At 46.7% G+C, this 14,669-nt stretch overlaps 1 protein-coding gene across 13 annotated transcripts in view; it reads right to left on the bottom strand.

The window, feature by feature from the left end:
• Positions 1–251: 251 nt before the first annotated feature.
• KANSL3 (KAT8 regulatory NSL complex subunit 3) overlaps positions 252–14,669 on the bottom strand; it is a 45,484-nt gene continuing 31,066 nt past the window's right edge. For 9 of the 13 annotated variants that reach the window (XM_037166294.2, XM_037166296.2, XM_037166295.2 and 6 more), the window contains 11 exons: positions 14,120–14,183; positions 13,507–13,707; positions 13,135–13,291; positions 11,621–11,698; positions 10,041–10,232; positions 9,498–9,582; positions 8,960–9,090; positions 7,984–8,093; positions 7,352–7,574; positions 6,884–7,017; positions 252–2,821 (listed from right to left, as the gene is read on the bottom strand). In XM_037166294.2, the coding sequence (XP_037022189.1) occupies positions 2,801–2,821; positions 6,884–7,017; positions 7,352–7,574; positions 7,984–8,093; positions 8,960–9,090; positions 9,498–9,582; positions 10,041–10,232; positions 11,621–11,698; positions 13,135–13,291; positions 13,507–13,707; positions 14,120–14,183 (1,396 nt within the window). In that variant the 3' untranslated portion in view covers positions 252–2,800. The remainder of the gene's footprint in view (positions 2,822–6,883; positions 7,018–7,351; positions 7,575–7,983; positions 8,094–8,959; positions 9,091–9,497; positions 9,583–10,040; positions 10,233–11,620; positions 11,699–13,134; positions 13,292–13,506; positions 13,708–14,119; positions 14,184–14,669) is intronic. The other 4 variants (XR_005085422.2, XR_005085421.2, XM_037166298.2 and 1 more) reach the window with 4 other exon arrangements.

The raw sequence follows: 14,669 nt of genomic DNA on the forward strand, positions 1-14,669 counted from the left end.
AAACTGAAAAGGGTCACCATCTTCTCTCCTCCTGGGTTAATCTCCACTTCCGTCTCCCACCTCAGAACCTCAGCAAGTGCAGAATAAAAAAACAGACGTTGGTATCAGGCTGCCTGGGTTCTAATCCTGTTTCTGCCACTTCCTATGGTGTGGTATCTCTATACCTCAGTCCCTTCACCTGTGAAAAGGGAATTACAATACCCACCTCATGGTACCGGCATCAGAAATGAACACAGGAAGTCAGCTGAAAATAAGTTCGAGTAATGAAAAGTTGCTTTTATTTTTCAACTGTATTTGTTAACGTAAAAACACAACAGTCACAGAGACTCAGTCTATAACCCATCCAGCCCAGAACTGTTCTTGTGATGGGGTCAAGAACGGACAGGTCTTCCTGCATCTTCTCAAAGCATGAGGACATCTCCCAGAAGGCATCAACATGTATCTGTCGTCCAAGAATTTAACTAAAGCCTTCTTTATCCTTCAACATTTAGCCAATAGTATACCCGTCTAAGGTTATAGACTCCAGGTCTGCTATGTGATAGAGGAAAGCTTCCTTTTACATTTCAAACAGTGTGGTTGGAGGAGACACGTGAAATTGGACATGATTCTATGGAGTTCAATGACTTCCCCTTTAGCCTGTCCCTCCAAGGTGAGGAATCCATGTTCTCACAACTCTCCTTCTCCAGTGTGGCATTCTTCAGGGTGTACAACTCAAGCTTCAGGAAGTCATCCATGGGGAAGTACACTAGGATTTACATGAAAGCAGGAAGATGCGTTAGTTGTTCCTCTGGCTCCAGCACACACCGAGCCAGCATCTTTCAGGAGCAGCCCTGCCAGCGCTGTCTAGGCTGCACTCCTGATTTAGGAATGGCTGTTCAGGGCCCTCTTCCTGTCCCAAATGATTCCAAAAAGCTTCAGTCTCACAGTCCTCCCTTCCTCAGGTCCTGTTGTTATTATTCTACCCGTAAAGTTATTGATCCCCTGACCCACTGATGCCTCTTTCAGATTTCATATCTTCTTCAAACTTACTGCCTCCTGAATTTCAGAAAGCAGTTTACCCCCAGCTAATGCAAGAATACAGTGTAGGGGGGTGAGGAGTATAAGGGGACTAAACAGTAATTGAAAAAAATACAAAAAAGATTAAATAATAAAATATAAATCTGAAAAAAAATAGAATACAGCGTAATTCTGTGTATCATCACCACCGAAACCAGTTTTGCAGCAGCGAGGGGGGAAGGGTATGTGTAAGATCCCCTCTCCACTCCTACCACACACATCGCCAGATCTGTCTTGTCTGAGACTCCTGCACACTGGGCACCCCTCCTAGCTGCCACTCAGATCAGAAGGTGAGGCTCCTGAGCTGAATGCAAGTGGCCTGGTTTGGATATACACTGCACATGAGTCAGGAATCCGACCATAGTTCTGGTCATAGCATGCTATGGACCCTCCCAGCCTAGAGATACTGAATTGAGTCTATTGGGATGCCCGACTTATCACCATAGTTGGAAACATTCTAGAGTACGCAAGGGAAGGGAGGCTGCTGTGGATGATGGGTTCTAAGCCAAATCTAAAACTACCTTTGCACACAAGTATTGTGAGGAGGGAAAGAGGGACTCCAAGCTCCAGCATCAACGATTACTTCTTCAGGAACCTCCACCTCCGGGCTCAGGATGGCACCAAAAGCCCTGTGCAGTACTGTCAGTACCAATGATTTTCCCATTTCTACGCAAGCAGATAAGTCATATAGGATAGAAGCAGAAACAATGAAGCATGACCTTCGTCATCTTGATGCTTAAATTTCCTGGAACGGCCCGATGTTAACTTAGCTGGTTTTCCCTGTGACACCTCCAAGTACTGGAGGGAGATTTTAGGGGTGGGGATTGTATCCCTCTGACCTTGCAAATTCTTCTCATCTCCAGTGAAAGAGCAATTCCTTAGGTACTAAACGCAAAGCCTCAAACCCAAACAATTTTCACTGCAGGACTTACTGATACATCCTTTAAGTTACTTCATTTGTTGTTCCATTGCTCTTCTTCAACCTTCCTGGGCCAGCAGGCTTTCTGCCAACCATGATGGGAAAAAAAGGGGGGTTCCGGCACTCATCTCCTAGGAACTGCTGCTCTTCACATGTACATGGCCAAAGGGACCAAGAGATGACAGCCTGGTTAGTTCTCTTTTCTCTCTCATGGATTTGAAATCAGGAATTCTTAGTCTCAGCAGGCTATTCTGATGTGGTTCCTAAGAGAAGACTGCATGAGGAGCTCTCTCATGCTACTCGATGAAGGCAGCAGCAATGTCCAAAACAAGCCCTTTTAATATTGACCAGCCAACTAGTAGGCCAGGATGACCTCAGTCCTCAGCAAAGGGCTCCCAATCTGAACCCCAGCAGGCCTGGATCATATGGATGTTTCCTCCAAACTTGGCATAGGGGCACCACACACTTCCAAAAGGAGCTCCTTTATGAAATGCAGTGAGTGGTCCAACACTGCTACCTGGGCAAGTAACAGCTAGTGCTAGTAACCCGTTAACAGCCAAATCTTCTGAGGAGTCTGGGAATTCTGGGAACCAGACCTGTACATGCTGGAGGACAATGATCCCCTTGCTGGCACCATATCACTTAGCCTAACAGTTTCATAAGACCAGAGGCCCAACCCTGGAGACACTTGGCAAGGAGACAAAAATGGAGTGTCGTAAAGATGTCTTCAGACAAGTGGACAGCTCAGTAGGACAGCATATGTACCCAGGGCTCACTGCGGCAGCCATCACCAATCTGGTAAAGGAGGACCATCATACTGCATCTTCAGGGAGCTGGAGGCAGGCGCTATGGCGGGAGAGGTAGCGAACAAGGGTCAGAACTTTGCCAGGTTACCACATCCAGATCCTCTGGCCCCTCCTCCCACTCCTGAGATTTATACCAAAGTAATTCTCAATAGGGAAAAAGCTAGGCGCACAAGGCTGTGTGTTCCAGCAGCCAAGTGGTTTCCGGAACGTGGATGCTGCACTCAGAGACCCCACCTCTACCATTTTCTAGGGCCAGTGGCTTCTGAGCTTCCTTTTCCTCATTTGTAAGATGACAGCATCTGTTTAACTACAAAGGTGAGCTCTTATTATACATTAGGAAAGGGGGGAAATGCAGAAGGAACCAGGTGAATGTTAAGGGTGACATTGTTGAAGGGAGGTTTTCCATATTTGTGCAATGATGTCATTCTTTAGGTCTATCCATATTTTTAGGAATTCTGGAGGGCGCTGTGAATTGTTGAGCCCTGCAGCTCAGGAAGAAGAAAGCAAGGTTGAGTGAGAGAGCTGGCCTTTTCTCACCAAGGTTTTCCCACTTCTAAATTTCACCTTTGGAAAATTCCTGGGGTCTGTGAGAATGCAGTAAAGAGGGGAGGACAGAGGGCCCAGGAGAGGAGGAATGAAGAGGGTCTGACAATCAAAACTCAAAAGGTGCTCCTCCCATGTGCTTACCCCACCCAAAGGCAGGCTGTGCATAGGTGCTTACTCTGTCCTGGTTAGGATTACACCTGACAATGACCCTCCTCCCCAGCAACTGCTATAGGTGACCAAAGTCAAGGATCTGTTCTCAGGACCCTGACATAGGCAAAGTAGTCTCTGCCCCCACTTCTTCCTCAGCTTCTTCTCGGTAAGGAGGACATAATAGTTCAGCTCCATAAAGGAAACACACAGCAAATATCCATCAATGCCAGAAAGAAAACAGGTTAATTAAGTGCTTGTGCAGACTTCAAGAGATGTCTAGTCAGTATTCACAGATGTTTTTATTTTTATATTCATTCTGTCCATAAATATTGCAATATGTAACCCCAAAAAAGAAAGGGATTATTTTTCAAACTTTTAAAAACCATCATCACACGTAAGAAGGTGGTTAATAATTCCTTGATATCAACAATTATCTAGTCAGTGTTCAAATTTCCAAATGTCATAAGTGGGAAATTGTTTCTCAACCTTTAAAAACTCATCTCCCAAAGCCCGCGGAAGTTCTGAGACAGCTCCTACTAATCCCACCACCACAAAAACTGCCGACTCACAGAACTAGGTGAGAAGACCAAAACCCAGAGAGGTTGGGTGATCTGCAGAAATGACACAGCTTGCTGAAGACAGAAGGCCTGACCATAGCCCGGTGCTTTCCATGGTATCACACTGTCTGGCAGTATGAACATGGTAAGGTAACTGTTAGAAGGTTTCAAGTCAGCAACTCTTAATCTAATAATACCTCCTCTGTCTGTAAGAAAAGAACCACCACCAGAACCCTCCTAGTAATTACACACCTATTTTACTAGGATAAAAACCAGGCTCTCAAGTTAATTCCCTCAGGTAGAAGTCAGATGTTATCTTTATTTTGTGCTTCCACTGAGCTAGGAAGGATTCTCGATGTCCTCTAGTCTCTTCTCAGCACTAACCAGCTTGCCCAGGCCACAGCAGGCCCAAAGAACCACTGAACTGAGAGCGGGGTGCCACGTGGTGGGGACCTGGTTGTAGTTGTGCATCAGTGCACATCAGCAAGGTCAGAACAGCCTAAACACAGGCCCATGTGGCTTACAGGTCATGTCCATCAAACTGTCAAGGAACTGGTCATTTGTGATATATAAATGTTTCAGAAAATGAAGAAAACAAAAATACTTCCCATCTTGTTCTACAGGGATAGAATTACCCCCTTTATAAAACTGGACAAGGAAAAAGCACACACACACACACACACACACACACACACACACAAAAGTCGGGGTGACTGAACGAAAACCACAGGCCCATCTCAGTCATTAACACAGAAATCAAAATCCTAAGTGAAATAAAAGCAAATCAGAAGAGAGTTTTTCCTCTGAAACACTTGACTATGTACACAGTAATCTAGAATGTGAGAGCAGCAATGGCAAATGAAGGAAGGATGAATGAACTTGACAGTTAGATCCTCCTTTAACTTAGCATATAAAAATGAATTCCAAGTAGACTGAAAAGCTAAAGGTAAACAAACAAACAAAAACACTTTAAGAAAGTACAGTTTCAATATGGGATGAAGGGTAAGTTCTACAGATGGGTGGTGGTGATGGCTGTGAACAATGTGAGTATGCTTTATGCCACTGAATTGTAAGCCTAAAAGGGTAAAAACAGTAAATTGTACATATGTATATTTTACCACAATTTAAAAAGTAAAATATAAAAAAAGAAAATGCAAAATGATTATACTCTTGCAGTACGAAAGGCATACAGAAAAAGATTTGATGATTTCACTGTATAGAAATTTTTAATGTCTGTATGAAAAAGATACAGAAACAAAAGTTAAAAAAACATACACTTAATACTTCAATGGAAAGGAAAAAAAAGCAACTGACTGGAACAAAGTATTTGAGACTTGACTATATAAAGCTGCTATAAAATAAACAGGTACAGAACATAACAGGCAATTCATAAAAGACGTACAACCTCATAAATAATCAGGAAAATGCACATTAAAACAAGTTCGCTTTTTACTCATCAAATCAATAAAATTAAAAATACTGATTTTCACAATTGGCAATGGTGTAGACAAACAGATATTCTCATCACTGTGGCTTGAACAATAAATCAGCAAAAACATTTTGAAGGACAATTAGTCAGCAGCCCAGATGGTAGATGCATATATTCTCTACCTACTGGTCTCCAGCCTGTAGGAATCTCCCAGAGGTAAACAAAAATCACGACAAGGGTGTCCACTGTGCCATTATTTATGATATCAGAAAACAAAACATAACCTAACTCACTATCCATCAGGAGGTGGGGAAAAACCGCTTTCCTACATTGTTCCCTGTCAGGTAGTCACCAACAAGACCTGGGTACATCTCTTTGTAACCAACAGAGAAACACGCCACAGCATATTTTCTAAACAAAGCTAGTTACAAAAATCCGTATTTTGTGATCCCATTTTTGTCAAAAAGTAAGAAAAATCTGGAAGGATGCATTGTCAAGTCACTATCAGTTCTTATCATCTCTAGGAGTGGTCTCATGGGAAATTTATACTAAATTACATTATTTCTATAATGCTTATATTATTGAAAATAAGCACAACCACTTTTATAATTGAAAAAAATAATGAACAGAATTAAAAAAGTGAGAAAACCTCCACCTCTCTGCAAAATGGCAAGGGGAGTGGCTATGACCCCAACGAGCGCCAGGAAACAGCCTCTGTGCAGAGGAGCTTCTGGCCCAGTCAGGAACTGTCCTCTTCCAATCATGTCCAGTCCCCCATTCCCAGGTAGAGTTGGTGGGAATGCCAGCACCATGGCAGCCTTGCGCCACGGTGGCCAGCACAGAACCTTTCCTGTAGGAAGGCTTTGGCTTAAACAGTGGGTACTGAAGGAAAGCACACTCCATACTGGACACAAACGACTGTTTTCCTTAATCTCTGATCTTATGTGTGGCTCTCAGATCATCATGTTAAGATTAGAAACATTTCACTTCAAAAGATCATAAAGAAAATCAGATCAGCTGAGAGGAACTGAAGGTGACTCCTGAGTAAGAGCTATCAAAAACCTAGTTATGCCCCCAAAAGATGACCATGAGTGCCAAGGTGTGGAAGGGCTCAGTGCTGGAGAGCCTCTGCCACGACCTCTGCACGGTGATGCTGTGAAGGGGGGGAAGGGATAGAGAGGGAAAGTAAACAAACACATCAAACACAAGGCTCTGTGACACACAGGAACATTTTACGTACTTAATCCTCACAACAGCTCAGGGAGTGTGACAGAAAAGGAAGCTCAAAGAGGTCCATGACTTGCTAACAGTTCCCAAGCTACAAAACCCAAGTCTGGATTTGAATGTTATGCCTGTAAACCCAGTGCACTGAAACTTCCCAATGCTGGAACCTGTGTCCTTATCTTCTCAGCAGGCTCACCTGTGAGTTGGAGGGCAGTACCTGGGAGGTGGACTCCTCGGTGTGAGCTGGTCCTGGGCCCATGGGGCTCAGTGTGGTGATTCGGCTTGATTGCCCACGTAGGGTCAGAGTAATGGTGGTGGGGACCTTCAAGCCTGAGAGAGAGAAGGAGCATGGGAGAGAGGTTTTTTGTCACATCTCCACTTTCCTTCCTTGGGAGTTTCTTCCCCACCTAACACACCCCCCTCTGCCCGCCCTGCCTTGGCCTCCTCCCCATCTACGCTTTATTACTCATTCTGAAAAGCCGAGAGGAAATAGCCCATGTTCTTTCAACCTCTCTAGGGGATGGACCCCCACAAGCTGAATTATTGGAGATCAATGCCAAGACCCTGGTCGGGTCCAATAGCTTATCTTGCTCATGTGAGATAGAAAAATTCTGGGGGAAGATCCTGTATCTGGGAGTCCCCTTGGCCCTCAAGAAAGACTCACCTGATGCTTGGTTAGAGATCTGGGCCAGGCCAGGGAGGCTGCTTGCCAGCTTGGCGAGGCCCCCATTGGTCAGCAACTGGTGGATGGCTGTGGGCTTCCCACCAGGAGTAGCACCCAAGGAGGAGAGAGTGGTAGCCACAGGAATCGTACGGACAATGGTGCTGGTGCCTGTGGTGATGGCACCCAGGCTCTGTATGGGGGTGGGCAACTTCACACTGGTGGCCTGTGGGACACACAAGGTGATCAGAAGGTGTTGTCCAATAGCCACATTGAAGTGTGGAGGGCCCACAGCATGTTATTAAAAGCTGCCATGTACGGAGTGCCCACCACATGTAAGGTACTCTTCTAGGCACTTTCCATGTATTATCTTACTGTGTCCTCAAAACAACTCTATGAGGGAGGGACTATTAGCCTCATTTTATAGACAAGGAAATAAAGATACAGAGGGGTCAAGAAACTTGTCCAGTATCACACAGCAGTAAGTGATGGAGCCTTAACCTTTGGTAGCTCCCCACTGGGAAGTCAGAGGCTGTCTGTCCTTGACCCAGATTCTAGACTCCCTACCAAAACCAACCAAGCTGAGGAGGTCTCTTCCCCACACCTGCCTGGCCCAGAGGAGGGCAGATATGCACCTGTGGGGATGGTCCTGGGGAAGGATTTGCCGGGAGACCAGAGGTCTTGCTGCTGATATCCTGCAAGCTGAAGCTGAGGCCTTGGAGGAGGCTGCTGGCTGACGTGGCCCCTAGAAGGTGATGTGACAGACATCAGCACAAATTCAACCACTTATCCAAGAGCAGTCATGTCCATCCAACCTCAACAACCAGGTAAATGCCTGTGCTCTTTCCCTCGAACATTCCCAGTGCTCCTAGCAGAGGCCAGCCAGGGCTTCTTTCCAGCACACCTGCTGATCGCCCACATATGGACAGGTCTACACAGACCCACGGCCTTCAATCTTTCTGCACATCCCAACCTGCTGCAAACCCCCACCCTATATTTTGGACAGTTTTAGGAAAACCAAAAAGAGCTTCAATCCCACTTTTCAGAACTCTAAATTCTCTCACTTCTTTCCGGGGAAGAGGAAGAACTTTTTAAGGCAAGAGAATTCCAAATACCTGATGTACACCTCACTTTGCACATAGCCCAGAGGCTTCAAAGCAAAGAGAAAGGTCCTCTTGAAGGAGAAGGGCATGTGCCTTGGCTCTGCTGGGCTCAGGCAAATAGCCTTTCAAGTGTCAAGTATGGGTGGAGAAGGCGAGGAGACATGCATAGGCAGGATTGTCTCGTTTACTAATGTCCAGTATAGCACCATTTCCAGTTTTACTCTATCAGACATGTTTATAAACACCGAAATGAAACACAATACCTACATCTCCCATCAGTGATTTCTTCTCCTTACAGTGCATGATACACTGCCCACAGACTGGGCTGTTTAAGGTCAAGAACTTCATGCTCCTTGAAGCTAACTCCAGCTACTTGTGGAGCTTCCCTGACATGCCCAAGACCGCAAGGAGTATCCTCCAAATTCAGCTCCAGGCTGCTTTCCCAGGACCACCCAACAGCAGCTTCCCAGACTCTGCTGAGGGGCCAGGATGCTGGGCCCCCAAATACCTGGGAGGGAGCTGCTAGGGGAGGTGGCCACTAGGCGGCTCTGGAGTGTGTGCAAGGGACTGGGTGCGTTGCTGCTGGAGACCACGGTGGAGGCTGGGCTGGCTGACATGCCCCCTTCAGAAGCACTGGACCTAGACACAAAGACAGCTCCATTATCCGAAGGTTGGAGGACAGCAGACCCTGGCAACACAGGGAGGGCTCAGAGCAGGGCCCAGCAAGGTTTCAGCAATGGACATAAGGCTAGAACCTTCGCTTTCTTTATCCCACCTTCTGAATCCAGCCTCTAAGCCCTTCTAGAAGTCATGTGTAGAAGACTTCAAACCTTGAAGCAAGAGCTATGAGATGCTTTGCAAACTTAAGGTAAAAATGAACTGAACTCTGAGTTGGCCCAAAAGAAAAATAAAGGTCCCACCCAAAAAGAAGTCACATTCCCCAAACTGACAGAATCCAGATTCTATCATCTTCCCAAAGCATTAAAGTGAACCAGGAAAAAAGGTGAGAGAGAAGGGAAAATTGCCCGACACAGAAATGGACTCACTTGGTTGTGGTGAGAAGCCCTGTGAGCTCCTTTGCCCCTGCTGACGTCTGCCCCAGTGTCATCGTGATGGGCTTCCCTCCCATGGCTACAAAACAAAACCCCAAGGCTGCTAGTTAGTCCTGCTGGGTATCCCTTTCAGACTCCACAGCCAGACTAAATGCAAAGTAGTATGGACAAAGATCAGAAAATGAAAGATGAAGAATAACTACATAAGACTAAGAAGAGCCAGAGTTACTGTTTTCCTTCCACTTTCTAAACTTTCTGGGATATTTTATCTTTAATGGAAACAAACAATTAAACCCCAAATATATGATGCATTGAATGACCCAAGAGCTTCCTCTGATCTCCATCCTGCCCCCCTGATCCTGATTCAGATCAGGTCACTGCCCACCTTCCCCATGGGCCACCTCCAGCCCTCTGTTCCAGGCACCTCTTGCACTAAAGGAAAGGAGGAGCCCCCAGCAAGCAGCCTCGAGAGGGCAATGCTATGTGCCCTGGGAGAGCTGAGTCAGTGTTTATTAAAACAGGTCATGGGTAACTCACCTTCTGGGGCTCCTCCTTGGGAAGTAGTACAAGACCCTCCGACTGGGTCCCCTTGGGAGATAAGGGACACCTTAATCTTGGGTCGCTTGGAGGTCTTACTGCACGACAGAGGACTGGAGGGATGGTGCCGCTTCAGCTGGACCCTAATGTCTTCTTTCTCTGCTTCCTCTGCTTGTTCTGATGAAATGGGAACTAAGAGACAGAGCTGGAATAAGGTCCTCCACAGTCCCACAGACAGTGAGACTCGGGACCAATACAAGTATGGCTGTGTGTAGGGACACACAGGAGTACCAGCCACTCACAGAGTCACACTTCAAAGATGATGGTCACTGCATCAGTGCCACCTTGTTCAGCCCCACCTGTGGTGGAACTCCGCCTCTCCCCTCTCAGAAAATGGCACAAAACCCATCTCTCATTCTGTGCTGGAGTCAGGAAGAAGGGGGTTCCGAGTTGTGGGAACAAAAGAACCAAGACACCCAAACCCAGTCTAGCAAAGGCTAACCAAAACAGAGGCCTCCCCGTAGTGCATCTCGACAGTCCTCCCCAGACTCAATGTGATCGTTTTCTTGTTCAAGCCCTCCCCCACACAACATAGCTGGAGGGAGAAAACATTCTAGGAAGAAGCGATGGAGAGGCAGGCTGCACAGTCTTCTCTACATGGGAGATTTCCACAGGGCTCTGAGTCTCCCTTGCCCTGGAAGCCCAGGGTTGAGGGTCTGCTTGCCACACAGGGGCAATGAGGACTGCCACCAGGGCTTCAGGCTAGCTTTAGGAGCTCCTAGACAAGGGATGACCCGGCCAAGGCAGCTTTACAGCTCCTACCCCAAAGTAACAGGGCAACAGTGGCACTTGTCACAACCTAGTCCCCAGGTCCCTTGTACTAAGTGCAGAGAAAGCCTGCCTGTTCACATATAGGCTCTATCCTCTGTTGAATTAAACAGACTCATCCTGCACAAGCCAAGCCTTATTACCACTCAGGCTTCCTCCTAAATCCCCTTCTCTTTACTCCCAAAAGCTTCCAGGCCCCAGTCCATCTTGTTGGCACAGGCAATCGGGGGTGGGGTGGGAGGAAAGGCAGCAGTCACATGAGAGTAGGGGGCAGCTGGCATGGGCCACAGGGAGCTACTCTAGACCACACTGAGGGCATAATTAGTTAGAAGAATTGCTTAGGAGATAAAGGCATCTGATTTATTTCTAAATCAGAATTAGAAAGGGGTAATAAAAGAGAAAGGAGTTAACAGTTTTATGCTGGTAAGTGGCTACACAGCCAGGGTGGAGGGAGGAAACCAGAGGCAAGGAGAAAAACACCAAGGAAACTCAGGCATACAAGCAATGGCCACAGGCACACACGGAGAAGCAAAGCCAAGAAGCACACACAGAAGAGACAAAAAGAGAAAAACACCATGAAAGGCAAACAGAAAGAACAAAGAAAAGGCAGAGACAATGGAGTAAGCAAAAGGAATCAGCAAAAACAGAAAGAATCAAAAGATAAAAAAAGGCAGAGACGAAAAGAACAGGAAGAAAGCAAACAAGGACAAGTGAGAGGCCGGGGCGGGGAAGCAGCAGAGAGCAATACTCACCAAAGAGACAGGAGGAGGTGCCGGGAGGAAGAGCTTTCCTCACCAGCATATTCTGTTTCAGAAAAGCAGCAAACTGTGCTGGAATGAATCAGAAAGAATTATAGAATCATAGCCAGCCAGAGAAAGGAGACAAAGGGAGTAAGAAAAAGATATGAAAATGTTCTAGAAAATGGTCAACAGGGGCTATTTCTGGAATTACTGAATTGACTTTGCTTTCAGCAGCCCCACGGAATCATCTATAAATTGGAAATATAGATGTACCTACCTCATGGGGCCACTACCAAGATTCACTTAGCCACAGCAATTCAAGCACCAGGAAGAGACCCTAACACGTAGTAAGGGCTCCATAAATGTTAGCTATCGTTGTCCCCTTTGCCTATGAGCTCAGGCAAAGCCAGGGGCTCTGGTTGCTGCTCCCCTGTGATTCTCTGGGTTCCTTTTCAAACCAACTCACCAATCAGCCTTCCAGGACTCCTTAGATTCTCAAGTAATTATCTCCTCTAGAGGCACTGCAAAGAGCTGGCTCTCTCTTCATCAAAAGCCTAAGGGAACACCATCCACCTAGAACTTGGCTCTGGCCACCACTTAAGAAAGCCCAGGTCACAAGGCATCCACATGGACCTTGAGGGCCTGGCCTCTTTTATGCCTTCACCTTTCTACTTTTACCCTTTGGCTCCACTAAAGGAAACCCAGAGAAAATAAACAGGTCAGCCTCCTGTCACTTCCACCCTTTTCTACTCGACGGCCAGCTCTGGCTGCTGTCTCTTCCCTGAACCTCAGGATACAAGCTCCTGGACACATCATCAAACATCAGTGCCCAAGAGACCTCGTCTCAGGGCCGCCCAACTGAATCAAAGTTGGGGGAGAGGTAATCATTGTTTCTCTCCTCCCTACCCATCAAATTCTCCCTTTGCTGGAGTTTCTTACATAGCAATCACTGACCTCCAAACTTTAATTTCAGTCATACCAACATATTTCCCAGCCTAATCTAAACCTATCTGCAGAGATCACAATAATCTTGCCAAAAGTCCCAGGGTGGAAATTTTAACTCTTAAGAGCAAAACCAAGAAGAGGCAGGATGCTGGTTAAGTTGCCCTAGAATCGGATGAATAAGCTAGTCACCCTGCCCACGTGACCTGGAGAGCTCCCTGACTGCAGGAGTGCTGGGCAGGCCTGAAACAGAGCTACAGCTTCCCACTTGTGAGTTTAGAAAACTATTTGAGGCCAGTATACATGTAATCAGCTCAGAGAGCCTAAATGCCCAGGACGCAAAGACAAAGCCGTAATAAGTGGGACACTACACCCCCTACACACAGACCTTATGTGATGTTCTACCCTGAAAACAGCCCTTAGTATTAACATCTCAACCTAATTTTGCCTGGACAGAAATGTGGGAAAGGTGCCTCTCATATGCCCCTGAAAAAAGCTGCAAATGCCAGTACTTTTCAACTGCCACATGATGTCAACTGCAGAGGACAAATCCCAAGAGAGGCCACTGAGCCAGGCACCTCTACCTTGAGCTTGTTTGTGGGTTAGCACAGCTTCTGTCCGCTGCACATGTCTCTTCAGCAGCTGAGAGCTCCCGGTCTGACTGGACTTCTGGGCAGAGGCCACAGTGGTCACTTTGGTCTTAGGACTGGATGTAGGGCTGCTGGACACGCTGGAGAGATCCTGAGCAGGGTGGGGAGGACAGGAGCTGAGCCAATGTTGTCCGGGTTTGACCACCAATCAGCATGTCCCCTAGAATTCCCTGGTCAGAAATTCTTGCTGTGGGAACTCAAAGGCCTACAGCACTGGCCCAGCATATAGGAGTCCCCAAGAAGCCGAGACACTGGCTCTATGGTCCTCATTCCTCAGCAAAAGTGCCCCTTTCCTGCCCACATTACCTCAGAGCCTGAAGGGGAGGCAGGCAGCCTGGCAGCTGGTGAGGCGGGTCGACTGCCCCTCTCAGGCACCTCAAAGGCTAGGTCTCTGCGGGCCACATCCCGAGGCTTCTTCTTCTTCTCAGCATCCTGGTCCCGAGGCTCGGCACCCACATGCCCCTCAGCACGAGTGAGCACGCCGGTTAGAAAGTCTACAATCTCATCCTGGTATAAAGAGGGGACAATGCCTGAGTCCTCGGCTGGAGAATAGGGATCTTGCCAGCAGTTCCAACTAAGACTGAGTACCTCGGCTCTGGCGTCAGAAGTGCACAAAATCTGGCACCAGAGACCAGTAGGAACCTCTGTGAGGTGGCACCCTGGGGTGGTCGTGTGCCACCATTCACCCAGTGAACCCATTCACCCCAGAGCTTTTCCTACATCTTAGCTGATTACTCCCCTTTCCCCTTTTTTCCTCTTTCTTTTCTCTTTTTCTTTGCTTATGATAAAGGGTTACCAACCAGAGGCCCCAGGGTATAACTCCTCACCCTTTAGAGACAGAGGCTACTGCTGATAAGTCTAAGCCTAAAAGGCTGCAGAAAGGAAGCCTAGCTGAGCAAAAACACACAAAACTGTGTACCTGAATGCACCTGTCCACCATGCTCTGAGTCAACCCTTCTGATTTCTTCTTTGCTTTGCTTATTCTAAAAGACAAAAAGGAGGAAACCTTCTAAATATCCCATGGCATCAAATGGAGATAAGAATGAATTTCTCTTCTGCAGGTTACTTGCTAGGGCCAGGAAGGAAGACTATGTTATCCCTCAGGCAGGTATTGCAACCTCTCTGAACCTCAGTTTCCACATCTGCAAAATAAGGAACCATAATGCCTCACTTGTTGAGCTGGATGATCCCACAAAAGAACATATGGAAAGTGCTGGAACTACACATTGCAAAAGTCCTATACCTATGGCTTCACAGGCGGAAGATCTCACAAGTCCCCCAACGTTGTTGAATAACCAAGACTAGAAGGAATTCTCTCAAATGTCTCTAGATAAGAAAACTATAAGGCAGATGTCAGCAAGCACCCACTTTAAGTTCTCTAGTTAACTAAGCACACAAATGACTGAATCTCTAAAAATGAACATATAAAAAAAGGAGGTCCCATAAATAACAAAACCTCTTTTTCAGTA

Source organism: Artibeus jamaicensis, unplaced genomic scaffold, assembly GCF_021234435.1.
Source record: "Artibeus jamaicensis isolate MK-2021 breed Jamaican fruit bat unplaced genomic scaffold, CSHL_Jam_final contig_384, whole genome shotgun sequence".
Classification (NCBI taxonomy): domain Eukaryota; kingdom Metazoa; phylum Chordata; class Mammalia; order Chiroptera; family Phyllostomidae; genus Artibeus; species Artibeus jamaicensis.